This window comes from Centroberyx gerrardi, chromosome 11, assembly GCF_048128805.1.
Source record: "Centroberyx gerrardi isolate f3 chromosome 11, fCenGer3.hap1.cur.20231027, whole genome shotgun sequence".
Taxonomy (NCBI): Eukaryota; Metazoa; Chordata; class Actinopteri; order Beryciformes; family Berycidae; genus Centroberyx; species Centroberyx gerrardi.
In genome coordinates, this window is record NC_136007.1 from 31827815 (window position 1) to 31855565 (window position 27751).

The 27751-nt window shown below is 40.0% G+C and overlaps 1 protein-coding gene across 1 annotated transcript in view; it reads left to right on the plus strand.

Annotated features, from left to right (window-relative positions):
- Positions 1 to 25158, plus strand: part of trim37 (tripartite motif containing 37) — a 93672-nt gene extending 68514 nt beyond the window's left edge. The window contains exons 19-25 of the mRNA XM_071909984.1: positions 7099 to 7311; positions 8016 to 8324; positions 15820 to 15969; positions 18114 to 18303; positions 18714 to 18799; positions 24054 to 24164; positions 24364 to 25158. Coding sequence (XP_071766085.1) covers positions 7099 to 7311; positions 8016 to 8324; positions 15820 to 15969; positions 18114 to 18303; positions 18714 to 18799; positions 24054 to 24164; positions 24364 to 24416 — 1112 coding nt within the window. The 3' untranslated portion in view covers positions 24417 to 25158. The remainder of the gene's footprint in view (positions 1 to 7098; positions 7312 to 8015; positions 8325 to 15819; positions 15970 to 18113; positions 18304 to 18713; positions 18800 to 24053; positions 24165 to 24363) is intronic.
- The last annotated feature ends 2593 nt before the right edge of the window (positions 25159 to 27751 follow it).

A 27751-nucleotide genomic window follows, 5' to 3' on the forward strand; every position in this document is an offset into this window, starting at 1 on the left:
CCAAAATCAACGTTGTGGAAATTGAACTCAAGCATATTAAATAATACCCAGGTAAAAGAAGAATTAGGAAAGGAGATAGAAATGTACTTTAAAGAGAATGATAATGGAGAGGTCCCCCCTCCTATAGTGTGGGATGCATACAAAGCAGTATTGAGAGGGAAAATAATTTTACACTCCTCATTACTAAAGAAGCGCAGACAAGAGAGGCTTAATAATTTAAATCACCAACTGAAAGACTTACAAAAACAGCATAAAGATGGAGTGAAACCAAATAATGGAGTGGCGATTAAAAAACTGCAAAACGAGATAGATGAGATATACTCAGAGGAAGTTAAAAAGAAAATGTTTTTTTTAAAACAGGGACACTATGAGGCAGGTAGCAAAGCAATGAAATTACTAGCGTATAAATTAAGGAAACAACAAGCAGACAGTACCATCACTAAAATAAGATGTTCCCAAACAAAGAAAATACAGTATAAACTAGAGGAGATCCAACATAGCTTTGAAGAATACTACAAGAACTTATACTCACAACCAAAACTAGATAACATAAATGAAATAGAAAACTTTCTTGAATCTTTGGATTTACCTATAGTAACACAGGAGCAAAATAAAACCTTAGTGACAGAAATAACTGATGATGAAGTGAAGGCCGCAATAGCAAGGCTTAAACCACATAAGAGTCCAGGTTCAGATGGTTTTTCGGCCGAATGGTATAAATGTTTTAAAGAACAGATAGCTCCAAAATTACGTCATATATGTAATTGGGTGCTTAAAAAGGGAGAGATCCCCCCTTCGTGGAGAGCAGCTATAATCTCAGTAATACCAAAAGAAGGTAAAGACAAATTAGACTGTAAACAATATAGACCTATTTCAGTGTTAAATGTAGATTATAAAATATTTATGTCTATTTTAGCTAGAAGAATAGAGAAAATTTTGCCGTCACTCATCCACCTGGACCAGACGGGTTTTATCCACCAGAGACAGACTCAAGACAGCTTAAGAAGGACATTGCATATCATGTGGAATATACATGAAAATAAGACACAAGCGATGCTTATGGGATTGGATGCAGAGAAAGCGTTCGATTCAGTTAGATGGACCTTCCTGTATAAGGTACTGGATAAGTTTGGCTTTCACAGAAACCTTATTCAGGCTCTTCAAGCTGTGTATAATACTCCTACAGCAAGAATTAAAATTAATGGTAGTCTTTCAAATTCCTTTATATTAGAACGTTCATGCAGGCAGGGATGCCCTTGTTCACCACTTCTCTTTGCTCTTTTTATTGAGCCACTCAGTCAATTTATTAGACAAAATACAGAGATTACTGGAGTAAAAATAGCAGGAGAGGAGCACAAATTATCACTATTTGCAGATGATGTATTAACTTTCTTGACCCAGCCCTTAACGTCCCTACCAGCATTGATGTCATCTCTGGAAAAATTTGGTCAATTATCAGGCTACAGGCTAAATGTTCAAAAAACCCAGATTTTAACCCTCAATTTTGATCCACCAAAGCAGCTTCTAAATAAATATGGTCTGAGATGTGACACAAAGCCAATGAAGTACCTAGGAGTTAATCTCACTCAGGATCTTACACAATTATTTGAAGCCAACTATGTCCCTCTAAATTTGAAACTAAAATCGGACATTTCTAGATGGAATCTCCTACCCTTCCTTAATCTAACATCAAGGATTGACTCAATTAAAATGGTTATTCTTCCTCGCCTGTTATACCTTTTCCAGACACTACCAATTGAAATAAATGATCAGCAATTCATGGAATGGGATAAATTGATTTCTCGTTATATTTGGATGGGTAAGAGACCAAGGATAAGATACAAAACGATGCAATTAGCAAAAGAAAAAGGGGGTATGGCGTTGCCAATTCTAAGGGATTATTACTATGCAGCACAATTGAGACCACTGGTGTGTCTTTGTGATCCACAATTTAGGGCAAGGTGGAAGGAAATAGAGGAGACAGACTCTACAGGACCCCCACTACAAGCCATTATAGCAGATAGTGAATTGATAAATAAATTCCATGATAAAGACAACCCTTGGATAAAAGTAACACTAAGAATATGGCAGAAGATAGTTAAAAACCATAACCTGAAGGGTGCAGAGAAGATACTGCGGTGGTGTGCGTATGATGCTGATTTTAAGCCAAATAGGACAGACTCTAGATTCAAAACATGGAGGAGTACAGGGGTAACTGCATACTGTTGTTTAATACAAAAGGGAGTGGTAAAAAGTTTTGAAATGTGTAAGAGGGAATATGAATTGGAGAACAAAGACTTCTTCAGATACTTACAGATACGGCATCGGTTGAATGAGATCATGGCTGAGGGATCAGGAAAATTGGGCAGTGACATGCTGAATGTTTTTGTGACAGCCTATGTATCTGGGAATGGACGTGGACTGATATCAAAATTATACAAAAATTTACAGAACTCCTCAAACTCAAACACTCAGCATGTTAAAAGTAAATGGGAAAGAGAAGGAGGAGTGCAAATATCTGAAGAAGAATGGGAGAATATTTGTAAACTACAGTGGAAAACTACTCACTCACATAGCTGGAGGGAATTTGGATGGAAAAGTACCATGAGATTCTTTATAACTCCTGCTCAAAAGAGATATCAAGGTGCTGGTACAAATTGTTGGAGGTTATGTGGCTCAACCGTAGCCAATCATTACCACATATTCTGGGGTTGCCCGACACTGACACCCTTTTGGCGAGAAGTTCATAAATGTTTGGAAACTGTATTTCAAATAATTATTCCATTTGACTTTTTCACATTGTATTTGGGAGAGGTAGAACTGCATATTCAATCTGCAGCAGATAAATATTTAATGAGGATTTTACTAGTGGGAGGGAAGAAGGCCATGACTAAAAAGTGGTTACAACCAGATGCTCCAACACTAGATGATTGGTATAAAATTATACACGATATTTACATCATGGAAAGACTGACATTTTCTATAAAGATGCAATCGGAGAAATTTCTGAGATGGTGGACAAAATGGGTCGGGTATATCGGTCCACGGAGACCAGACTTGCTTTAATTATCCTTCTATAAAATATTGAATCTACAGGATTGCCAAATAGATCGGGTTGTGAGTGTACCTTTATGAATGGATGGGCGAGAGTGACAGCTTCTTTTTTCATTTGTTCAGTTGCTTTTTGGTTCAGAAATGTATACATCTGTTTAGAATATAATTAAAAAATGACAGGGAAAGCAGAAGCTGAAAGGTCAGTATTATTGAAACATGTCTTGGACTACTCAATGATACTTGTGCAGTGTATTCTGTATGCGTATGTAGATGTGTGTAATATCTGAATGTACTGAATCTGACATGAATATTCACTGTGTATGATCTCCCTGATTTAAAAAAATAAAATTATAAAAAAAAGAAAAGCATTCAGGACCAATAATAAGAACTTCAGTTTTATCTGAATTTAGCTGGAGAAAGTTGTGAGCCATCCAATCCTTGATATCAGCCAAACAATCATGTAAGATGGTCAGCCTACTGAAATCATTGGGGTTAATTGAAAGATACAATTGCGTGTCATCCGCGTAAAAGTGAAAAGCAATGTCATGCTGGCGGATAATTTGTCCCAAAGGTATCTTATAAATGGAAAACAATATTGGCCCAAGAATTGAGCCCTGAGGCACCCCACATGTCATTTCAGACACTGATGATGTGAAGTTACCAATAGACACTGTCAATTTCCTGTTGCAAAGGTAGGATGTAAACCAGTTTAGGGCCGTCCCAGAAATACCAGCACATTGCCTCAATCTGTTTATTAGAATAGCATGGTCAATGGTGTCGAAAGCGGCACTTAGGTCAAGTAACACCAGCACAGAGTACTGACCAGTATCAGCACTCATCAGCATGTCATTTGTGACACGGAGAAGGGCAGTTTCGGTGCTATGATGCTGACGAAAACCTGACTGAAACTTCTCAAAGACATTGTTTCTTTCGACCACATCAAGGAGCTGCTTTGAGATCACTTTCTCCAAAATTTTGTAAATAAATGGTAGCTTGGAGATGGGCCTATAACTACTTGGTATAGTGGGGTCAAGACTGGGTTTTTTTAGCAGAGGCTGAATGCTGGCGTGTTTAAAATAATCAGGAACATGGCCAAAAGAGAGTGAGCTATTTACAATATTGAGCAAACAAGGACCAACAGTTCCAATAATGTCCTTGAGGAATCTAGTGGGTAAAATATCAACAGGGCTTGATGAAAGTTTCATGTGTGATACAGTGTCCATGAGATCCTGCAGAGAAATAGGCATAAAATTACTCAATAAGACTGGGCAAGTTTGATGGCGATCGACAATTAAACTGGGTGGTGTAATTGACGATCTAATGTCCTCAATCTTGTTGACAAAATAAGATAGAAACTTCTCACAGTCCTCAGAGGACGAGGCAGAGACAACAGCAGGAGCAGGATTCACAAGGCTGTCAATTTTGTTAAATAAAAACATGGGATTGTGCCGATTTGCAGAAATTAACTCAGAAAAATATGCAATTCTGGCAGCTTTAATATTTTGATTATAGGAAGACAGAAGGTCTTTCATCAGTAAATAGCGAACATGGAGTTTGGAGGACTTCCATCTTCGCTCTGCCCTTCTACATTCCCTTTTTTGGCTGCGAATGACATCACTTGTCCAGGGAGTTAAACTGACTGGTTTTAGCCTAGTTTTGAGAGGGGCAACAGCATTTAGAGTTGATACACACATGTTGTTAAAACAGTTTACCAAATCGTTTGGATGGCAGAACTGAGCCATACATTCAGTTAAGCTTGTGAATATAGATGTAAATTTAGCAGCAGACTGATCATTTATAAAGCGAGAGCATACAAGATGTGTGCGTTTTGTGTCAGCAGTATGGAAAATAAAATCAAAAATTATACATTTATGGTCAGAGACAAAAACATCCTCAATAATAATGGTGTTCAAATGTATGCCAGTAGTGAAAACTAAGTCTAGGGTATGGCCACGCTCATGAGTAGGACCTGAAACATGTTGTACCATGTATGGCTTTGTTTCCATCTCTTTTGTCATTTGCATCTAACTGGTCTTTCTCTTTCTCTGTCTATATGCCAGAATCTGTATTTCAATCTGTATGTCAGACACCCCCTTCCTTTTCGCCTTTCGTGTCTGACTGTGTTGGTGTAAAAAGACATGAAAGGGATGAGTCATTGTTGGGCGCTGGGCCCTTGATGCGTGCTGATATGAAAATACTCAGGTGTATGTGCAACTGTGCATGTATATGTGGGTTTGTGTGTATGTGTGTGTTACTCCTATGGTGCGAGCCAGAGGCAAGAGTCAAACTCAGCATAACAGTGCTGTGTTTTTGTATGCATGAAAGCTGAACTCAGCATACTAGCAGATGCGCTTGAGATGGATATTGATAAGGATGCAGTCTGCACTACAGCATCTCATGACAAAAAGTCAGTCATAACAAAATCATCAGGTTTTTAGCTGTAATGGGTTATTAAATATAGAGAATGTATAGGCTATAAAAAGGAAAATAATCTGTGTTTGTGAAACCTGGTCCACTCTGTCCAAAGCAGAGTATCAGGGGGTTCTTAAAAAGTCTGTAAAAGAATTTAATGATCTAAATTTAAGGCCTTTGTTATGGAGCACCCTGCCTCCAACAAACAATGTAAATAAACACTCACATTACTATTTGGTCATGTTTTGCGTTTATTGCAATTGTTGATACATCTTGTATGCAAATGAATGAATGAGGCACGAATGATGGGTATGGGCATGAATGATTATCCACCAAGAGGAAGGTGCACATTCTCTCTCGTGCATTATAGTTTACTTTCCCAAATACTTGGAATTAAGTAGGACAATGGTTAAGTTAAAAAAAAATGTTACCAATCAATCCAATGTGACCTGTTTTCTGTCAGCTTGTCCTTTGTCTGGAGTGTCCACTCTGGTGCGTAAAGGGGAAGGGTGCACCAGAGCAACAAATAAGATGTGTGAGTGGGCTGGGCCTCTAAGAAGACTGAATAATAGAATGGAGATGTAACAGAGCAATTTAATTATGGTATTTTCTGTAAAATGTATGAGTGAGTATGAAATGTGTTGGCTGTTATGTCTCGTTATTGGTAACATAATGACCTAATAAATTACTGAAAAATGCTGATAGCTGAAATTAAAAATGTTTATCCCACATGTTTTCTACTTAGCATTGCTCGGTATATTTGTTAATTCTGTGTATTGCTCTCTGTATTTATTCTATTTGTCCTGGAGTATGATTTCCCACGAAATTTGCAGGATGGAATTACTGCACAACAATAGAGCCTCAACCAAAACAGAAAGATGACTCTACTTGTTCATACGTGAACAAATACACATACAAGTACAGATACTGTACAGTCCCACGGTGCCTAGCTAGGTGTGCAGCATCAGTTGTTGCTGTAGTTGAAGTTTCTACAGTCCTGGAATAATCAAGTTAACCACATCATTCACCCAATGTATTGTCAAAAAGAATAGATCCACTCCACTATATTGCTGCACTCCGGTAGGTTAGCTGTCTTTCAGTATCAAAACATAGTAGCCTGTTAGCCAAAATGTTTTGTTTTTGTGACGTAAAACTGCTTTGCTAGCTCAGTCTAGTTGTAGCCACAATATTAGCTGGCAAAAAATATATTTTTTTGTCACACATAGATTAGCCACAACATTTACAAAGCTATGCAAGACTAACACAGGGTGAGCGAGCATCTTAACTCAATATGAGGTGCGGAAGTGTGGAAGTCAGCTCATTTGACTGAATGAGCTGAATTTGGCTCCTGAATAACATGTCATTCTGCTGTGGGAAAAATAACTCACCACCTTACACAAGTTTATTCCAGTTCCAAAATTTGACTTGACTCTGATACTTGAAGATACCCTTAAAATTGTAAAAAAGATTTCCTCCATTTGCCATGGATTATTTGATTGGTAATTATTAGGCTGGTCAAGGGCGCAACCCTGGCAAAACTCAAATAGTGAGTGCAGTGAAGCACATCCACTGAACTTGCCATGTAGCAGAACTGTGAACTATATGAACAGTCTTTTCTGCCTGATCCCCCAGGTGGTTCCAACCCCAATGTCTGCTCCTTACATCGAAATGCAGCTGCTGGCCGTAGCACTGGTGGTGCTGTAGGGCCAGGCAGCAGCAGCAGCAGCCTCCTGGAGATCGACCCGGTCATCCTGATCCAGCTGCTGGATCTGAAGGAGCGCAGCAGTGTGGAATCTCTATGGGGGCTTCAGCCTCGGCCTCCTGTATCTCTGCTGCATAGCCAAGGTCTGCAAACACACCTGATATGTAGTATTGAGAAGTGATGTTCAAAGTCAGGTCCAGGGACCATGCGACAAGTGGTCTACTTAATAAGTAAAGACCAATTTGGGGCTATATATACATACACATCAGACAATTAAAAAGTGTTAAGTAGAATATATGAATGGAAAGTATGAGGAGAAGTATGGAATACGGCATTATTAGGGTGTGCAGAATAACAGCAGTAGGATTGTTGAGGCAAAGAAGAAATGAGGTGAGAATATTTACAATATGAAAAATCTACCAAAATATGAAATGTATGCTATTTTTAAATATATAAGTTGTAGTATAATATAGGGAGTAGTATATAGAAGTAGCAGTAGTAGCAATCATAGCCTGGTGGCAGGATGGCCTAGTGGTTGGAGCTACCATCTTGTAATGAAATGGTCACAAAGTTGATTCCTGCAACAGTCATATATCCTGTCCAAGTGTCACACAGCAACACACTGAACCCCTTCCCACTCACTAAGTGCAAGTCACTCTGGAAAAGCATTTTATTCCCGCTAAATGCCTAAAATATAAGCCTTAGTTTAGTATCCAAACTGAGAAGTGTAAGCAAGGGAGAGTCAAGCTTTTGAGCAGGTTCTGAAAAGGAGATAGCTTCTTCAACTATCTTCCATTTTACCCCTCCATCTCTCGTTCCCTTTTCTTCTTGCTCTCTCTGTTCCCAGCCCATCCTCACTCCAGGAAGGAGCGAGAGCACCGGCCTCAGACAGTGCGACGGTCAGCCCCCGACTCTGGCGTCCTGATCCGCCTCAAGGCCCAGATGGCTGAGGTCCGCAGCAAGATGTCCGATGTCAAGAGTCAAGTGCTGGAGGCTCGGGGGTCTTTAGAGCCCAGACCTGGACCATCAGGAGCCTTCGGTGTAGAGGAGGGACCCTCCCACCATCCTGACCCAGAGTTGTCAACCTGTCGTAAGCCCAGTGAGCTTGATCTGCAGGGGAAAGCAGCTGCAGCCCGGTCCAGGCACTACCGACCCGGTGAGGACTGCTACACTAGTACTACTACAGTGCAGTAGAGAAATTCATTGCCTGCAGTAGAATCTTTTTTATTAAAACTGAACACTGCAGATATGATGTGACATTATGGCTATGCTATGACATCATGGCTATGCTAATAGTGTTACAGTGCCTATACCTCTGTGTAGACAAGTGTATAGACAAAGGTTACAGGTTAAAGGTTACCGTCTGTGCCCGGCGCCTTATTTGCTTTTAGCCTTGAGATAGCGCTGTTCAGTTCTTCTGCCGTTATCTCAGCCACCAGTGCTTTGTTCTGTTGTTCTCCTATAGATGGTAAGTCCAAAGATCCTAGAAATCTCTCCATTGTTGGAGTATCTGCCCTGGCCGGTTGGGTGTATAGATCTTTGTAATATAGTTCAAAGGATTGTTGAATGTCTTCTAATTCGCTGCATACATTTTGGGTTTTAGGATTCCTGATTTTATAGATTGTATTCCTTGCCTGTTGTTTTCGTATTCTCCAGGATAGGAGTTTCATTGCTTTAGGTCCTGTCTCACAGTATCTTTGTTTGGCAAACTTGAGCCGTTTGTCTATTTCCTCATCATATATCCCATTTAAGTCTTGTTTAACTTTGTTTAATCAAATCAATATTTGTGGGTCTTTTTGTTCAGTATGTCTAATCTCTAAATACTTCATTTCCTCTTGTAGCTCAGATAATCTTTTCTGTTTTTCCTTTTTCCGGGAAACTGTAAGAGCAATAATTCTACCCCGAATTACAGCCTTTGCTGCGTCCCATAGAGTACTTGGAGACACTTCTCCATTGTCATTACTTTGGAGATACATTTCAAATTCCTTCTGAATCTGTTTCTGTCATTTAAGATACTCGTATTAAGTCTCCAGAGTGTATTTTTCTGTTAATTATTTAGATGTAAAGTAAGGTATACTCCTGAGTGGTCAGATACATCCCTAATCCCTATATTACAGTCTTTGATTCTGTGTCTGTCTGAATTATACATAAATAAATAATCAATTCTTGAGTACATAGAATGGCATGGGGAATAATAGGTAAATTGTTTTTCCGCTGGATGAAACTCTCTCCATACATCAATCATACCCAGTTGTATCCAGTTTAGGTTGAAGTTGGACTAAAGTTAACTAAAATATATCTCCCCTCTTTATCTTTGACTTCAGACCAAAATTTACTGCATTAGGAATCAGGACAGCCACCCCCCTCCTGCGTCCAGATTTATGAGATGAATAATAAGTATTTTGGAATCCAAGTCCTTTCAATTTCTCATATTCTGGTGGAGAAAGGTGGGTCTCCTGCCAATAAATGACCTGCATCCTTTCTCGTTTCATTTTTGCGATGACTTTACTTCTTTTAATCAGACTATGTAGCCCATTGACATTAAGTGTAACTATCTTATATTCCTGACGGTGCATGTTTGTTTCAAATCGCGTGCACTTGTGTAATATTACCCATGACATCCTAGTAAATACAGTAAACAGTGTATATGAACAATCGTAACGAAATGAATACATTCAATAATAAAGTAAGAAAACAACAAAAGACTTCCAAGTCTGAAGTTTAAATAAAACTTCAAATTGAGAGGAAATCCTCGAGTCAGTCGAGGGCCTCCCGTCAGTGCAAAAGAAAATACTCTCTCGGGTATTCAATGCACCAGTAGTTGCAAAACTGTTCCTGTTATAAAGATTCAACTTAGGCAGGCTCAAGGAATAATATTCAGTCCCTAAGTAAAGTGACAGAAAAATAAAGTAACAGAATATTATCCCCTTTACTTGAAACAATATCACTTCGACTTTGTTCTTTAGTAGCCCAGTGTTAAGGCAATGATATCACTGTCGGCTTACTCAAAGCTGGGCGGTCTAATATAATCTCAGGATCCGCATCGATATTTACATTATCAGTCATTGGGTTGACCCGTCGTGGAGGTGCATGGCTCCAGCCACTTACCCCATGATCGCGTTAGAGGTGTTTACCCTCCGACGTTTCACTCGTCAGTACCGGATGGTCCCGGGGGCACGCGGTGAAAGCTCCGTAGCCTCTCCCGTGTCCGCTCTCAGTCCACTGCTTGTCGGCGCCGATCTAGACCTGCCTTCTCCCACGTTGCTAGTCTCCGCTGCTTCGGCTCTGTAGAGTCAGGCTCCTTGACATTTTCTAAGGAGAATCCTATGGAGCTTTTTTCCTATCTTTAATCAAGAGCGTGGTCTTTCAATTTGAGAGCATGATTTAATGATTTCACGTTCAGATTTTGTAATGCTTTCCCTCAAACCCTGCCCTCGCACTCAAATAGCTCCTGCTTGCACTTAGATTTGCTCTGCTTCTGCTCAAACTGTATGCTTGCACTCAGATATAATGTTGCTTGCACACAGATTTCCAGCTTCAGCCCTTCTCCTCGCACTCAGGCTGCTTCTGTGCGCTCGTGAAACGTCTGCTCTCGGATTTCTTCTCTGCTCTTGGATTTCTGCTCTGCTCTCGGATTTTTTGTGCAACAACCCTGTCAAAATTCCCCAACCAATAGAATGCCAGGTGTAGTGTTGACCAATGAAATGATCCCTGCCTCGTTGCGGGTGCGTTCGCTTTACTTCTTAGAGCGTCCCGTACGGGCGGTTACTGTTTAACCGGGTTCATCCACTCCCGCCCTCCAGGGCTTTATTAAATACGACTTTTGGAATAAAAGGACAGTTAATGTATATACCAGCGACTGTACTTTTTCTTTTACTATAATAGCTACATAAAATAGTAGCCGTATAGCACACCGGCCTCCCGTCGGTGTGCTAGAGGGGAAAACGATGTCACCTTCATGACTCAGGAGTGGGAGTCTTGCGGATCACTGGCCAATATGGACCGCCAAAGTCAAGGACCTCAAGTAAGTTTTTTATTTTAATGGTGCTATTACTTCCTTCAAATTGAATTGGTTAAGTCATATTTGCGGCACAAGAATACATCCATGATAATATGCTTGGCTTTCAAGTGTTGTATGTTATGGGAACATTGTTGCTAGGCAACTAACAACAAAATGGACGCCGCTGTGTTTCTTTTTTTCCTGTATTTTAGTGTTTAGGAATGGGAAAAGTACCAACAGCAAAAGTAACCAGCTAACACATTAAGACAGTAGAAAACAAAAGTAAATTCAATGAGCAACTACATTTTAAAAACGCAATTGGTGTGTTGTGTATATATCCTTCTCTTCAAATGATGTTTACCATTGCTGTGTCAAAGTCTGCTCTATCAGAAAGGTTTCACATATTGGAAATACGGTAAACACGTCCCCACTTGCAGGTATCATATTCATATCTGTAACATATCTACAATTAAATCAGTTACATTGCCTATTAATGACTTCTAAATGATTTTCAAAGCATTAGTAAATGATTTATTAAAAATTAATGAAGCCATTAATTAATGCTTATAAACCCAGTCAAACCCAGAGAAATTATGAGTAGCTAAATGTGTATCTCAATCTCCAGTAATCACGCTGTAGCATTAACTGAGATTGGAATAAATTGGAATAATATCTGTGACACAATTTAAGGATTTCCTCAGCTTTAACAGTAACAGACCCCTCATTGTTCAACTGGAAAGCTAGTGCTTAATGTCTGCAATGTAACTGATTTAATTGTAGATATGTTACAGATATGATACCTGCAAGTGGGGACGTGTTTACCGTATTTCCAATATGTGAAACCTTCCTGAGTCATGAAGGTGACGTCGTTTTCCCCTCTAGCACACCGACGGGAGGCCGGTGTGCTATACGGCTACTATTTTATGTAGCTATTATAGTAAAAGAAAAAGTACGGGCGCTGGTATATACATTAACTGTCCTTTTATTCCAAAAGTCGTATTTAATAAAGCCCCGGAGGGCGGGAGTGGATGAACCTGGTTAAACAGTAACCGCCCGTACGGGACGCTCTAAGAAGTAAAGCGAACGCACCCGCAACGAGGCAGGGATCATTTCATTGGTCAACACTACACCTGGCATTCTATTGGTTGGGGAATTTTGACAGGGTTGTTGCACAAAAAATCCGAGAGCAGAGCAGAAATCCGAGAGCAGAGCAGAAATCCGAGAGCAGACGTTTCACGAGCGCACAGAAGCAGCCTGAGTGCGAGGAGAAGGGCTGAAGCTGGAGCGCAGGAAATCTGTGTGCAAGCAACATTATATCTGAGTGCAAGCATACAGTTTGAGCAGAAGCAGAGCAAATCTAAGTGCAAGCAGGAGCTATTTGAGTGCGAGGGCAGGGTTTGAGGGAAAGCATTACAAAATCTGAACGTGAAATCAATAAATCATGCTCTCAAATTGAAAGACCACGCTCTTGATTAAAGATAGGAAAAAAGCTCCATAGAATCCTTTCTTCTTCAAATCTTTAGCAGCATCTGCCGCGCACTTGTAGATTTGAGTACCGCTGTCGAAGAACACCTTCAATTTGGCTGGATATGGCGTTTGGAACCGGATCCCCTTGGCTTTGAGTTCCTTCAGTATCCCCACGTATGCCTTTCTTTTCTTCAATGTCTCGAGAGGGTAATCTTCATCAAAATAAATCCTCTTCCCTTCGTAGCGGACTTCTTTCTTTTTTCACGCTGTGTGCAGCACTTGTTCTTTCACTCTGAACTCGAGGAAGCAAAGCACCAGTGATCTGGGCAGTGCATCGCGGGGAGGCTTTGGAGCGAGTGCTCGGTGGCAGCGCTGTATTCCGAGGTCCACGTCTGCTAGCGGCGGGCCAAGCTCTGACTTTATAAGCCTCGTTACAAACTCCGGTAGGTTGCCTCCCTCTGATCCCTCCGGTACGCCGTATATACAGAGGTTGTTCCGTCGTGAGCGTGCTTCTAAATCGGTTAACTTTGCTTGCAGAGCCTCTTGATTCTCCAGCGCTTGAATGAGTGCATCCCTTGCCGCCGCGTCCCATTCTTCAATATCGGCTATGCGTTGTTCTGCCTCCGTCACTCTGACTTTGGTGGATTGCAGATCGCCTGTAGATTCTTTAAGTTTCTGGTTAATTTCTTCCCTAAACTCGTTCAGCTCCTTCCTCATGTCATCGCGAAAAGAGAGTCGAAATTCACCCATGTCACTTTTAAAATCCGATCTGAGCGCCCGGATCTCATTGTGGATGGCCAGCATACCTGAGTTAGCTACCACTTCGTTAGCCTTCCCCGTCTCGCCATTGTTCTCGTGACCCTTTTCACCACGGTCGATGTCTTCGGCTGTTTCTTCTTTTTCGCGCTTGGAGCCTGTTTTGCTTTTAATCTTTTTTTGCTTTTCCCCTTCCATGTTAATTTTCAGTACAGTTTTTATTCCTCAAGTATTTTATCCAGGGGATTAAAACCGACCGGTTGGGAGAGGTTCTTTCAAGCAGCCATCTGCTTCAACGCTACACCGGAAGTCCCCGAATTGTATTTTTTTTTAAAGGTAATTTCCATTCTATCAATATCATAGTAGGACAACAAGAGATTCAGGGAGTCAGGGTCAGGGAGACAGCAGTGAGCAGCCAAACCAACCAAGCCCCAAATCCAGGGAAGGACACTGCACTACCCATGGCTTCACTACAGCCTGTTTTCTGTTTATTTTCTGTATGCAGCTGTTAGTGTGATGGAAATATTCCATCAAATTATAATAATTATATAAAAGAATTCCATTCAAATATAATACAGAGGTATGTTATAAGATCATTTTTATCAATTTAAGATTCGCGTTAACAACTATATGTGTAATATGTGCAGTGTTTCTGTGAAAAAAAAAATAAGGTCAATGGTCAAATTGTTGCAATACCTGACATGTTATCACAGTATTGTCATATGGCCTAATTTGTTTTTGAGGATAAACAATGATAAAAACACCATCAGGAATTGGGTTCTAGCAATAAAATTACTTGGATTCCTAAAAAGATCTTCAATACTATAAGTGCCATGAGCCATGCCAAATAATGTAAAAATACATGAAATTGCACATAGTGAGCAAAATAACTTATGGGGGAAAAACCCCACACCCCCCACCTTAAATGTCCCTACCACTTATAAAATGAAATCAACGTCCTTGTCAGCAACAGTTACCATCAGGATGCAAGTGTTTTAGTTATCTGTGTAATGTTATGCTGAGGATATTTTAAAACTTTAGGGGGTTTGTTTAACCTTAAAATCAAGTTAACATTTTCTCAACAATTGCATTAAAATGAAGCATTTTGCAAAAAAAATATTCACTAGGGAACCATGCCCTCGCACTGCCCTGGAGGTGGGTTCCCCCAGTGAATTGGGAAGTGGTTGGACAATCAAAGTTTTAAAATAAGCAGCAACAGTGCCTGTAGCTGGTGAGCTATTGATAATGGATAAAATGTATGGAGTAATAGTTGAGAATATTCCTTTAAGGAATCTGCTTGGCAGTATATCAAGGGGGCAGACGAAGGAATGAGTCGAAGGAAACAGCAGTTGTCATGGGAACAGTTATAGTATGAGCTGGTGCAGTGATCTGCATTCTAATTGTATAAACCTTATCAACAAAATAATTTAGAAAATCTTCACACATTTCTGGGGAAGGTTCAATACCAATACAGGGGTGAGCATCTATGGTATGACTAATGACATGAAAAAGAACCCCGGAGTTATGTAGATTCCTTTCAATAAAGTCGGAAAAATGTTGTGCTCTAGCATGTTTAACTTCTATATTGAAAAGTTTCATGAGATCTCCGCCCTACGGCAGTCTCTTTAAGACACGAATATCCTCGTTTAGCCAAGACACAGAAGTAGTTTTAGGCTTTTTAAGCTTAAGAGGAGCAACTTGGTCTACTATACTAGAGCAGATAACGGTAAATTCCAACACAGAACTGAAAGGCAATGGAGTCAAAGGGCTCAGAAAACTTAGCAGCAGAGGTAGTTTTAAAAATGTGAGAGCTTACCAGGTTTTGTTTGACCCCAAGTTGAGTGAGTGAATGACAGTGAAAAGCCAAGGTAATGTTGAAAGTGTCCAGTTAACATTTTAACGTTACAGGCAGCAAGCTACCACTACACCGCTGGGAGAAAACACACTGGCCAAACTGAAACACAACAACGTCTAAGCCATCAGCTTAGCTCTTTGGATGGGTACAGTTATGATCTTGCACTCGTCGAGCAGAAGGTTTCAACAACAAAGAGCACAGACAAGTCCATCATGCAAAATTTACAAGGACTGGAATTGGATTTGTGTTGACTTGCCTGTTGGAGCAGCAAAAGTAATAGGATTCAGCAGGGAAAAAGAAACAGAATATACTAGCACACAAATAGAATATAAAATAAGCAACAAAATGAAGAAATGGAGCATTTAAGTACTGTTTGGTGCCAAGAAAATTAGATACAGATTTGCCATTTTGTTGTACTGTGTGGCATGTGGCACATTCGCATGGATGGGTCCCTGGATTACCACCTTCCCCGGTAATACAAATGCTGTCTGGAGAGGGCTGAGGAAAGAACCTGGGGTAAGAGATTTGAACTTGTGATTGTGTTTGTTTGTTTGTTGTTTTTTTGTTCTGTAGCCAAGAAGTCTCTTTCCCCTGTACTGGATGGTAGCAGCACTCTGGTTGTGAGGAGGAGGAGCCCAGAGGAGATGGACAAGGAGCTGAGAGGAGGAGAGGCAGCCATGGAGCTCAGCCTCCGTCCTAGAGAAGGCCTTGTAGGAGCAGAGGGTCAGTAGGAGAGCAGCAGGAGGCACTGCCAAGCTGCTCTTAAAAGCATAACCAAATATGTCGGATAGTAGTTGGGCAGGGACTGAAATTACACCTAAAAATGCTCTCGTAATTTCAATTCTGTTGCACTTCATGATGAATTACAAATTTCATCCATTGTGTGATAGGGTGAGCAAGTTTTATATTAACACACAGGACCCTTCTATACATATAAGCGTTATAGCATTGACATATTAGTGACATACTGTATTTCTATGAAAAATGTATATGAATTATTTTTGCCAGTAAAAAATATTTTTGGCAGGTAATGTTTTTTTAGTTTAGCAGCCCTTGGCACATGAGCCCAAAACTCAATTTTGGACACTATGGTTGGTTAACAAAGTGGCAGGTATTTCATGGGATCTTTCAGTGGCAGGCTCAATTTCAATAATCAATAATTGCATGACTTAGCAACCTATAACAGAAAATAATTTAAGTCTCGGTTAACCAAAACAGTGTTATTCTCCTTCAAAATATCCTCTTTAAAACCTACAATCACAGCTGCCATAGTGATTGGAAAGTGTGCACCACATCACCTCCCTTTTAAACTTCCATTACTGCCAGGAGATATTAACAATTTCATCTTAATTGTGAGTGGCAAGTAGCGATGGATCTTTGTGAATTGGATGCACCTTGTAATGAGGCTCATTTACATAGAAAGGGGGCATTTTTGTGCTGAAATGCATATGGATAACTTAACTTATGCATGAACAGTGACTGCCCATTGTGGGGCTCATTCATAAAACTTAGCGGCAGGTTTAGCTTAGCTCTTTAGGTTTATTTAGGGGCAAATACCGTCACAGTAGGGTGTTTTCTTATTCATAAGCGACGCAAGGGACATTATGAGCATTACATTTTCCCCCTGTACTTCCACCTCTTTTGATCATTTGCATATTGTGAAAGCGATTCATAAAAGCACACCATGCTGCAAAAAATACCAGCTGTTCTAGTCAGAGACGGTATATAGTAGAAATTAATGAAAATGAATTTTAATTATTAAAAAAATCAATAGATAAGGTTACATTGTGTCCCAGGGGATTAATTATCAATGGAAACATCAAAATCTTTAATAAATATGACTCACACACTGGCTTTGCAATTATTTATTACCACTCTAATTGTGGCTATGAAAGTCAGTTTCCATCCGTTTTGATTCACTTTATCATGATAAAAAAGAGGCGATGACCATATGCACATCCCATAAATGTTTTAGCAGGTGCTGGAGTGAAGTAGAGCTAAAGTATTTGAGAAAGAGAATGCCGCACACTGCTGCCAGTGCTCCCATATATTTATTTATCATACAAAGTTTCGATAGGTCTTCATCAGGTCACGATCACCACCTATGGTCAATTTATAATTTCACTAAGTGACATCATAAACATTCAGTTTATCATGGCCAACATCGCATCAGTTGGAGTGCATGAGGAGGAAGCCAAAGGGCACAGCTAACTGCAAGATTGCATGTCTGGTTAGAAAAATATCCAGGTCAAACAAAAAATGTCACATTAATGTTTTGAGGACCTAATGTATGCCATATCTGATCTCTCATTTGATCCATATTTAGTCACAACTGAAAACTTAGTCCAGTTTCCTGAACAGTTCACTGGACACTGTCTAGCCTTCTTTTTATCATGATTATTTATACCCTGATTATTAATCAGGGTTTCCACTGTTCATGGAATTTTTGGAATATTGTGGAAGTTTGAGAGGGGCATTCCAGACAGGGAAAGTCAAGGAATTTTATATTTTCTCATGAAAAGTCATAGGATATCAGGGAATTTTACAAATAGATCACTTTATTTTTGTTTCACATGTGGATGTGTATCCCTCCTTCTGAGAAGATGATACAGGAAAGATACATTTTAAGCAGGATGGAAGAACATTTTAAGCACTTCAACTTAGTTATGGAAAGTCATGGTATTCACTGAATTTTACATCAGGGCTATGGTGGGAACCTTTATTAATAGAGTTCAAATCCAAAAGTTAAACCTGATTACCCATGCTCTTGCATGACATCTAAAATCTGTTACATTTCAGCTCTGGATATGGCGTGCTAGATTCATGTCTTGTCACCATGTTTGACCTCCCCCCATTCTCTGTTCCAGGAGTGCTGAAGGTTGACGGCACCCAGAGCCTTCTTCCCTCCCTGGGCAGCTCCTCCTCAGACCAGGCCTCCATCTCCAAGCAGCAGCACCTAGAAGAGCAGCAGCAGCTGTACGGGGGACCCGGGGACGACCTCTACCCCTTGGGAGGATCCATCTCCACCACCAAGAGCTGTAGCAGCAGGACCCTGGGGTGTGAACGCTTGAAAACTTACAGATGAAAACATTATGTTAACTAGGTCATTTAGCTACACCAGACAATAGTGACGCTTAAACAAAGCATCGGGCCAACAAAGCATCATGGCATCGTCACATGGCATTGAAGTTGAGGATCACCAATTTGAGGGACAGAGTTTTTCAAGTGATAATGTTTCAGAAGGTCAGAAGTGCGTATTTGCTAAGGTATTGCCAGATTTTGCTGTGTTCAGCAGTATGTATTAGTCCAGTCCTTCATGTTGGGGTTGAATTCAAAAGGAACTGACTATAAACTGAATCTTCTCTTCCTCTTCTCTGGACTTCACCACTTCACTGTCTTTCTCTCTATTTCTGCCCTGCCCCTCTCTACCCCTCTCTCTATCCTCCATCCATTTCTTCCTACTCCAGGGCAGCCATGTTGGACTGTGAATCAGAAAGCTCAGGGAACTCTCATCAGTCCCTGCCAGAGGGACCCTCCTCACAACCAAATGAAGGTCAGTTGATTTGTATAAGATAGTTGAATATTCCCTGGCACTTTAATCTTTTTGTTGTATTTGATATTTGTAAATGTGTTCTGTTAGTGTTCTGTTAATCTGTTCAGTAAAAATTAAGTTAATTAATTAATAAATAGAATAAGAACTGGGTAGTTAGGATGAGCAGCGATAGCCACCATGGCTGAACAGATAAAGAAAAGTGCGCCCCCTACAGAAAATCCAAGGAAAAAGACTTCACAGTGCTGGCCAAACTGTTTGATTGACAGGTGATCTCTGGGAAGTGCAGTGCAGAAACACCACAGCAATGAGCACTTGGTACCTTGTTGTCAGAAACTTCCTCTTGATTGCCTTTACAGTGTTGTCTTTACATTTATTATGTGTTCCTGCTATGCATTCAGGTCAGAACTTCCAATATATGCAGTGTTGTGCATGAACGCGCTAAAAGAGCGCGTTCATGCAATTCAGACGCAGCTACCGGTACTGCTGAAGTACTCTAAATACTCTAAATTGTGTGCTCTGCAGAACTGAAATCATAGCACATCTTTCAGCTAGCGACTGTAATGAAGCCAGTGGTGGAGCCTGTACCAAGCATATGAATCTATTTTATGTTTTTGAACTGCTGCATAATTTGGTTCATGCAGGCTAAATAAAATTTCCATTGCATCTACAGTATACCTTTACTGCACCTCTTTTTTTCCACTTTCTGCATAATATGACACATTGTTTAAGTGGTAAAACATATACTCACATTGGTTTTTCTTGGCTTTTAAAAGTAATCTGTCTGTGATTCTATAGTAGTATACAGTAATTCATTTAGTTTGGGAAGTGGGCAGTGGCAATGATTGGGGGCTGGGGATGGATGGGTAGGAAGAGGTTCTATTGAAAAAGAATAGCTCGAAGCAGCTCATTTAAAAAAAACAGAAGAAATGAACGTGAACTAGTTCATTTTTTGGGACTGTGAACTTAGTTCAAAATTCAAAATTGTGAACTATGAACGTGAACTAGTTCATTTTAATCTGTGTGAACTGAACTTTGAGCTAGCTCTTGTGAAGTGTGAACTTGCACAACACTGAATATATGTGTATGTATATATGGAAGGTAATCACCAACTGCATTGGGAAATTTTTGCCTTGATGTGCTGTCAACAGTCCCCAATCAAATTTGTTGTAATTTATATCAGTAAATAGATATATTCTTGATAGTATGTGTGCAGTATTATCTGGAACTTTGTAGGAAACTAGAGGTGCACAGGTATTTTTCAGAATGATGCAAGTACTGTCCTTACTGTATTTTATTAAGTACACTGTCAGACACAAGCTCTGATCTGAGTACTAGAAATGAGCAAGAATTTGAAAGTATATACCAAAAAAATCCACCCCCTCCCTCTCTGCTCCCTCCCTCACTCCCGTAACTCCTCCCTCCAAACGAGGCTCAGGCACATGCATGTGCATGAGAGCGGGGGCAAACGTGATAAATTCAAAATCTTTTACGCAAAACACAGCTCTGCTTGCTCAATCTAGTTGTTAATAAAACATTGCCCAGCAAAAATATTTTTTTGTCAGCATAGATTAGCCATTGCTGTTACAAACACATATTGTGATAAAACATTGGCCAAGCGAGGTTCACTCTAGACTGGGGAGAGAGCGCAATTTCGGGCAAACTTGATAAATTCCCAGCCTTTTACACACAACAGCGCTGCTAGCTTAGTCTAGTTGTTATTGATATATTCGCCGGCAAAAACATATTTTTTGTCACACATAGATTAGCCACTGCAGTTGCCAAGCCACAGCTATCTAACACTGGTTGACTGACTGACCTGAATGTGGCTATTTCCTGATGAACACTTCTTGTGCTGTGAGTAAAATAAATTGCTTCCTTACACAAGTTGATATGTTGAGGCCTACCGGGAGCGGTGATATTTTGGAGAGTCTGGAAACAGAGGCAGGGGCTATCACAGAGGCCTGATCTTCTCTTAGAGCATTTGAGTTACCCATGGCGGAAAAGGTGATGAAATTGAAATTTTTGCCAAATAATACAAAAAGAAAGTTACCTACCCCAGCTTTAACAGTATTAGTCTATTATAAACCAATTACAGAACAAGTGCATCAAGTTTATTTATGCATTTAATCAAATTATGCACGGTTTTTATTATGCACCATTGTATAACAGTCATCAGTCATATAAAAGAAAATAATGAAATAGAAAATAGGCTACATAAAATGGGTCACAGGATATAACTTCTCGTATGTGAGCATAAATTTATTTTCACAAACGGCAGCATTTCAGTATTTTCAAAAAGCCAGCCAGAATAAAAAGTAGAATTTAGGTCAAAATTTTCAAAACATAACCCTTATTGATGAACCTGCAACGTTTTTGAATACCAAGGTGAAAATAAATATATAATAATAATAATTTAAAAAAATATATAATAATAATAGTTTTTTCCATGTCCTGTTCATAGCATATATTTATAAATGAAGCATCACGGTCGCACTGATTTCTCGGGCTCAAGATGTCTCGCTTTTTGTCAGATGAAGAATCTCCGGAGGCAGCACCATCAGCCTCCAAACCCGCTGTCGGAGCTCCCATGTTGCAAAATACAGTCCGCTAATACCGCTTCAAGAAGTTATCGTCAAGGAAAGACTGGCTTTTGCACGGCTCATCCCGCTACCCGACACTGTTGCGACTCCCGCAAAGGAGCGAGAGTCTGAACTCGGGTTACTTAGTTTATTTTTCTTTCAAATGGTTAAATGTTTAGTTAATGCAAATTAAAAAAAATTAAGGTATTAGGCTACACTACATGATGTTATTTAAAGCAGACTATAGGCAACTATAGGCTGGCAGTGCGGTGGAGGCTTGTAGGTTACAACCGACTCGCTTTCAGAATGAACACAATAATAAACTGCAGAACTTGGAAATATTACTTTGAACTGATCAAAGAGAAGGGTAGGAACATTATTGTTAACTGTAAGTTTAGCTTTCGCTATCAAACCTGAAGTTTTGAATTGGAAGCGCTTGTGAGCGCTGACTGCCACTTATTTTGAGAACAGACCGGATTAGTTAAGGCTCCGTTGAACACCGGATGAAGTTTGTTTAAAGTTTGATATTCACCGGTTGATGCGCCTTTCAACGTCAATAGCTCCGTGTCGATAGCAGTGACGGCAGAAAGGCATCCAGTAGGTCCAAGCCCCCACTGAGTATTTTCTGTGGATTCCACAGTAAATACTCAGTGGGGGCTTGGACAGACTGGAACCAGGTAACTGAAAGCTACCATGATGTTTTCTTTAGACAACAGTAGATTGTTACTTAAGGCTGTGTCCAAAATGTGATGATTAGTGATGATTTATTTTAAGAGTGATGACATCAGCAGAAGATGTATTTTAAAGGCGTGATTTTAAGTGGGTATCCGGGCTTATAAGCTTGTAACTACAATTGGTTGTTGCTTTACATGGGTCAGAAATAATTAAATGCAGCTCATTGTAGTGAGAAGCAATTTTGTTTTGGGGGATTTATTGCGCTCCACAAAGAATCTCTTGCTTATATTTGACTGGAATCTTGATATTGTCTCAGCTCGAAGCCATGAGTGCATATAGCCTAATTGATACATATAGCCTAATTGATACATATTGCTGTTGTCAATAAATTGCATATGACTATGCTGCATAAGGTGGTTGACTGGCTTTGATAAAGCTTTACCTCCACCTCCCCAGCCTCCACCTGTTATAGTCTATGAAGTTGAGTGTCAACACTGCTGAGTGTTGCTGCTCTGGCTCTGCTCTGTCTACTCCCATGGGGGGATTTGCATGGCGCCCCTGCTATACCTTCAGCATGCTTGCTGGGTAAGCAGGGTGCTGCTAGAGCAGAGCCATAGTCGCCAAACATAACCGTATTACCATTTGTTGTAATAAGTGGTTTTATCTTGTGACTTAAGTGTTCCTGACTGAACTGCAGTTATTGTTTTTTTTCCCAAAAGGTGACAGTGACAAATTTGACTCTCATTTTGAAGGCAGAATCCCCTTATTTCTGTCATTATTCTGGCTATCTTTGGCAACTTGATGCAGCAGCTTGGCCTCCTCCACTCAACAACTAGAGAAACTTGTACATTTAGAATAATTTGTTCTGACCTCTCAGAATCAACATTTCTCCTCCTGCCAGAAATGGTTTTTATTGTGGCAAAGTGCATGTCGTTAAAGTATTGGTATCAGGACCGCTTAATTTGTTGGTCCAAGTATGATTATTTGGAGCTGGATGAGGACTAATCTGATGTTACAAATACTATAGGAAACAGCAGTGTGGCACTGTTGGAAATGTGTGTCAGGTGATAGTGGCATAGATTCGGACATGACTTGCATTGGTGAGCAGACAGATTTTAGAGGCCTCTTTCTAGCCTCACACTATACAAATCTGGAGAGAACTGCTTTCCACTGATATCCAGTGTGTTCAGTTAAAAGGAGATCGGGCTGGCAGACTCAGTTCCTTCCTTTAAAACACTCCTCTTTTATTGGAAGGCCTTTCTATAATCACTCTACTCTCTTGTACCTGTGTTTTATTTTATTTTGAGCTGCAGGCTTGCTTGACAACAAATTGTTGAAATACACTTTTTGTGCATATGTATAGCCTTCTGTAGACTTGAAAATGTGAATATGATGCACATTTACACTTACACATTTACAATATACTGATGCTTTTATAATGGTTCCACATATTTCATACTCCATACATTGTGATATTTTTGCGTATGTTTATATAACCCTGGTATTGTCCTGTCTTGTCTTGCCTTTCCTTGTCCTGCCTTGTCTCATCCTGTCTCACCCTGTCTTATCTCGTCTTGTCTTGTTGTGTTGTGTTGTGTGTCATCTTGTGTCGTGTCGTGTTGGTCCGTGATTTGTCTTGTCTTGTCTCGTCCTGTTCTATCTTGTCCTTTCTGGTCTTGTCCTGTCCTGTCTTCTCTTGTCTTTTACTGTGCTGACTTGACTTGGGCTGTCCTGTCCTGGCTTGTCTTTTCCTATCGTATCTTGTCCTGCCTTGTCTTGTCTCATCCTGTCTTGTCTCATCCTGTCCTGTTTTATCTCGTCCTGTCCTGTCCTGTCATGTCCTCACTCGGCCTGTCCTGGCCTGTCCTGTCCGGTCTTGTGTTTGTTTTCATGTACTGACTTGTCCTGTCCTGTCTGGTCGTGTCTTGTCTCATCCTGTTCTGTCCTATCCTGTTCTGGCTTGTCTTGCCTCGTCCTGTCCTGTCTTGTCCTGTCTGTAGACCAGCAGCCGTCTGTCCTGTTGGCAGCATCAAGCAGTGACAGCGACACAGAGGACGAGGCCCTGCAGCCTGGCAACCATCGGTATGACAACAGGACTCCTCCTTGTACAGGTAACCAACACACCAAAAGCACACACACAACACAAACACACACCATAACCACACAAACACACACTCTCAAACACACACACACAGCCCTGCTTTCTAACCCAGACTGCTATTCCTGACCTTCAAACTGACTCAGTGTTTAGATGATTAAAGGAAATAATTTCAGGTTAGGTATTGTTTTATTTCCTCTTCCTCCTAACAGGAGAGCAGCTTCTGTCTGATGACCTCGACCTCGGCCTCCCCACTGAGAGGTGATTACCCACGAATCCGTCAGACCTGGCAACCCACTGCCATGTCCTTATTGGCCACACAGCAATGCAATAATGGCTGGAGAGCAGCAGACAAGTCAGTTAGATAGCCTGTAGAATAGAAATCGCTTGTTATGCATGAACTAACTCTCTGAACTAACTCTAAAAAAAATGCAGCTACTCACCTAGTCCAGAAAAAGGCAACATCCTTCAGCAAAACTGGTATACATGAACAGCTTGATGCCCTGAATATTTTCAGAGTTGGACCATCACTGAGATGGTACCGATTGGTTTCATTCCGTCATTACCAGCAAATGGTTTTTCCTCTATATTTGCTGACCACTGGTGCTGAGGAAAACAAAAACTGTTCAGATCATCATATAATAGCAAATTCAATTATACTGTGTTAAGAACTACAATGAAATTTTACAATGACTTGAAAATTTAAGAAAACCGAAAATATTGCCATTTTCCTATCTATGACAATCAAGCATGTGGGAAAATGGCAATCTTATCAGCTCTCTTAAAATTGGAATTTCATTGCATTTCTTTATACAATATCAGTGAATTCACCATTACGTGATGACCTGAACAGTTTGATGTTTTAGCCATATTGTATTCCTTGATCATTAAAACGTAGGTGTAGACAGATTTTTTCAACCTTATCATGGTCAGTTCAGCAGATATGGAGGAAAACCCATTTGTAGGTAATGGCGGAAAGTAAAAATGACATTTTTGCAATGGCTTCAATTCTGGCTACCATTTTTGTGATGGCTCCAATTCTGAAAATGTTCAGGGCATCAAACTGTACATGCATACCAATTTTGGTACTTTTACGCAAATGTGAACCATTCATGTATATCTTACCTGGACTATTCATAAAATCCATGCATCCATGCATAGAGCATTTAGTCACTTGAATTAACTTGCGGCACACATTATTTTATCCATCTATAAATACATTTATAAGGCTGAGAAGGTTACAGCATATTTGCAAGATATTGATTGTAGACTATAGCCTAACTATGTAAGTATGTAAGACATGAATACACTTTTGTGTTATATAAGTGCTGGTTGTTGATATTGCATCCATTTTGTCTGGGTTTTGGTGTTGACATCTATTAAATTCCTTCACCCATGTCCCACTATTTCTATTCACTAAGGTGCTACAAGAAACACTCAGTAACACAGACTCCATTCAGTTCTCAAAGATTCAGTTTTAGTGACACTTAAACCTGTCAACCCTACTCAGTGAAAGGATAATTCCCTGTTTTTCCACGAGATAGTGGTTTTACCTTGATGAGTCTGAAAGGTGAAGCTGGAATGCCTAATTTGCTTATTTGTTAATTTAGCAAAACATCTTCATTAATGTGGTCACAGCAGTGACCACAATGTGTTTTTATTCTACATTTGAATAATGTTGTGGTTGCCTTTCAGTCCTATTCACTTAACTATATTCCACTATCGTTTCTGTGACCAAACTTAAAGGAATAGTTTACTCCAAATTCAGTCATTATCTACTCATCCCTATGTCAGGGGAAACTCCATTGAAGCTGGTAGGACCATTAAGCACACAGCACCCGTGGAGTTCCATCTCAGCCTTCCAACAAACTACTGAAGATTATGGGGCCATCCTTTTACATCCTTTAAAATGTCTATTAGATAAATCAAAGTGTTCTGTAGCCAAACAACTGCACTGAGGATCCAAAAGTTTTACCTCAATTTCAATGGAGTTTCCACTTACATGGGAGTGAGTAGATAATGACTGAATTCTCATTTTGGATTGAACTTTTCCTTTAATGTACTGGTGGCCAATCCCGGAGACAATCCCAGAATTTGTGGTTTCCAGTTTTTTTTAGCACAAGGAGTTTCCTGCTGAAAGGCATGTGATGTGAAATCATACATATTTAAAAAGCTGCAATTTAAATTTCATATCAAAGAGCGTGTATGTCAGATTTGGTGAAAGGTGTCCGGAATTGGCACCAATAGGCTAGCATTCCAGCTGAACCTGGATTTGAATTCAAACTGTGATTCTCCTCAACTCCTTCAGTGTTGATGTGGATATGGACCCCCTCACTTGAGGCATGATAAATCTGCCCCTCCCCCCGTGTAAGCCATAACTCAAGTGTCTTTCTCCCTCATCTGTTCATTGGTTTTCTTTCTGTAAGTTTGTTATTTTGTCCTCTTCTTGGCCCCTACAGCAGGTCAACAGGGAAGAACTGAACATTTGAACCAAGTTTTCTTAAGTCTATTTGAATCTCCTCCCCTGATTTCACTGGAGGTCTTGCTTCGTTAAAGTGGACCATTTGGTTATTTTACACCATTTTCATTCCATTTCATAAAGTTATGTCTTATTTTGTTAAAGACCACTTTGTGACTTTTGGACAGAAGAAATGACATTTTTGTCATCATTGTACATGTATTTGGAATCACTAGTTTACATTGTAAATATCTTGGTATATAAAATTGGAGGAGCTTGCTGCATAGAGATCAGCAAGTATTTTTACCAGTTTAGTTATCTGTGCCTAAATTGGCTTGGTTCAGGGAGGCAGAAAGTCTTGTTTGGCTGTTGAAAGGCAAATCCTGGTCTGGTCTTCATGTAGCGCTCAATCTGTCTGTATTCATTCCTTCTGTTACTGTTAGTGTGAATATTCATGTACGAGCGTAGTTTGGGAATAGCAGCCAGGCTTTTAGTATTTGTTCATCTGGTCTCTTATTTGTGCCTGTGCCGCTTCACAAGCAAGTTTTATTTTGTATCTTTCCAGAATGCACAAAGGGAGTTTTATTGTGTGTGTACATTTGTTTTTGTGTAACCGACACAGTATGAACAAAGAAATAAAAACTTTTATGGTTGTCTGAAACTGACCACAGTCTAACGGCTTTTGTTATATCTGTAATGACATTCAATGTCAGTATAAGGCTTTTACTAAAATAGAATAGTCCTGTAGATCAGGGCCACCTTCCAGAATTTAAACTCGACTATCTGGGTGGCAACTGGGGATTGGTGGAGTTTGCTTGTCTGGTGTGACAGCATATGGGAGGGAGGAGGGCTAGTCAGTAGATATTTTGTTCTGATTGAACATTATGTCCAATCAGAAATGGACTGGTTTTACCAGTGTTATTTTTTGGGGGGGTTTATAAATTGGTGTTAAATTTAATTCCAGGAAGCATTAAATAATTCTAAATTCTTTAACTGCAAAAATTATTAAACTTTAACAACATACGTTTATTAGCTGCCTTAAAATTGCAAGTTGACTGACGTAGTACCAAATAGTTGGTTCACAGTTCATTAGTTGTTCAATTGTAGTAAAGCTCACTGAGGAAAGTTAAGACAGGTTCAAT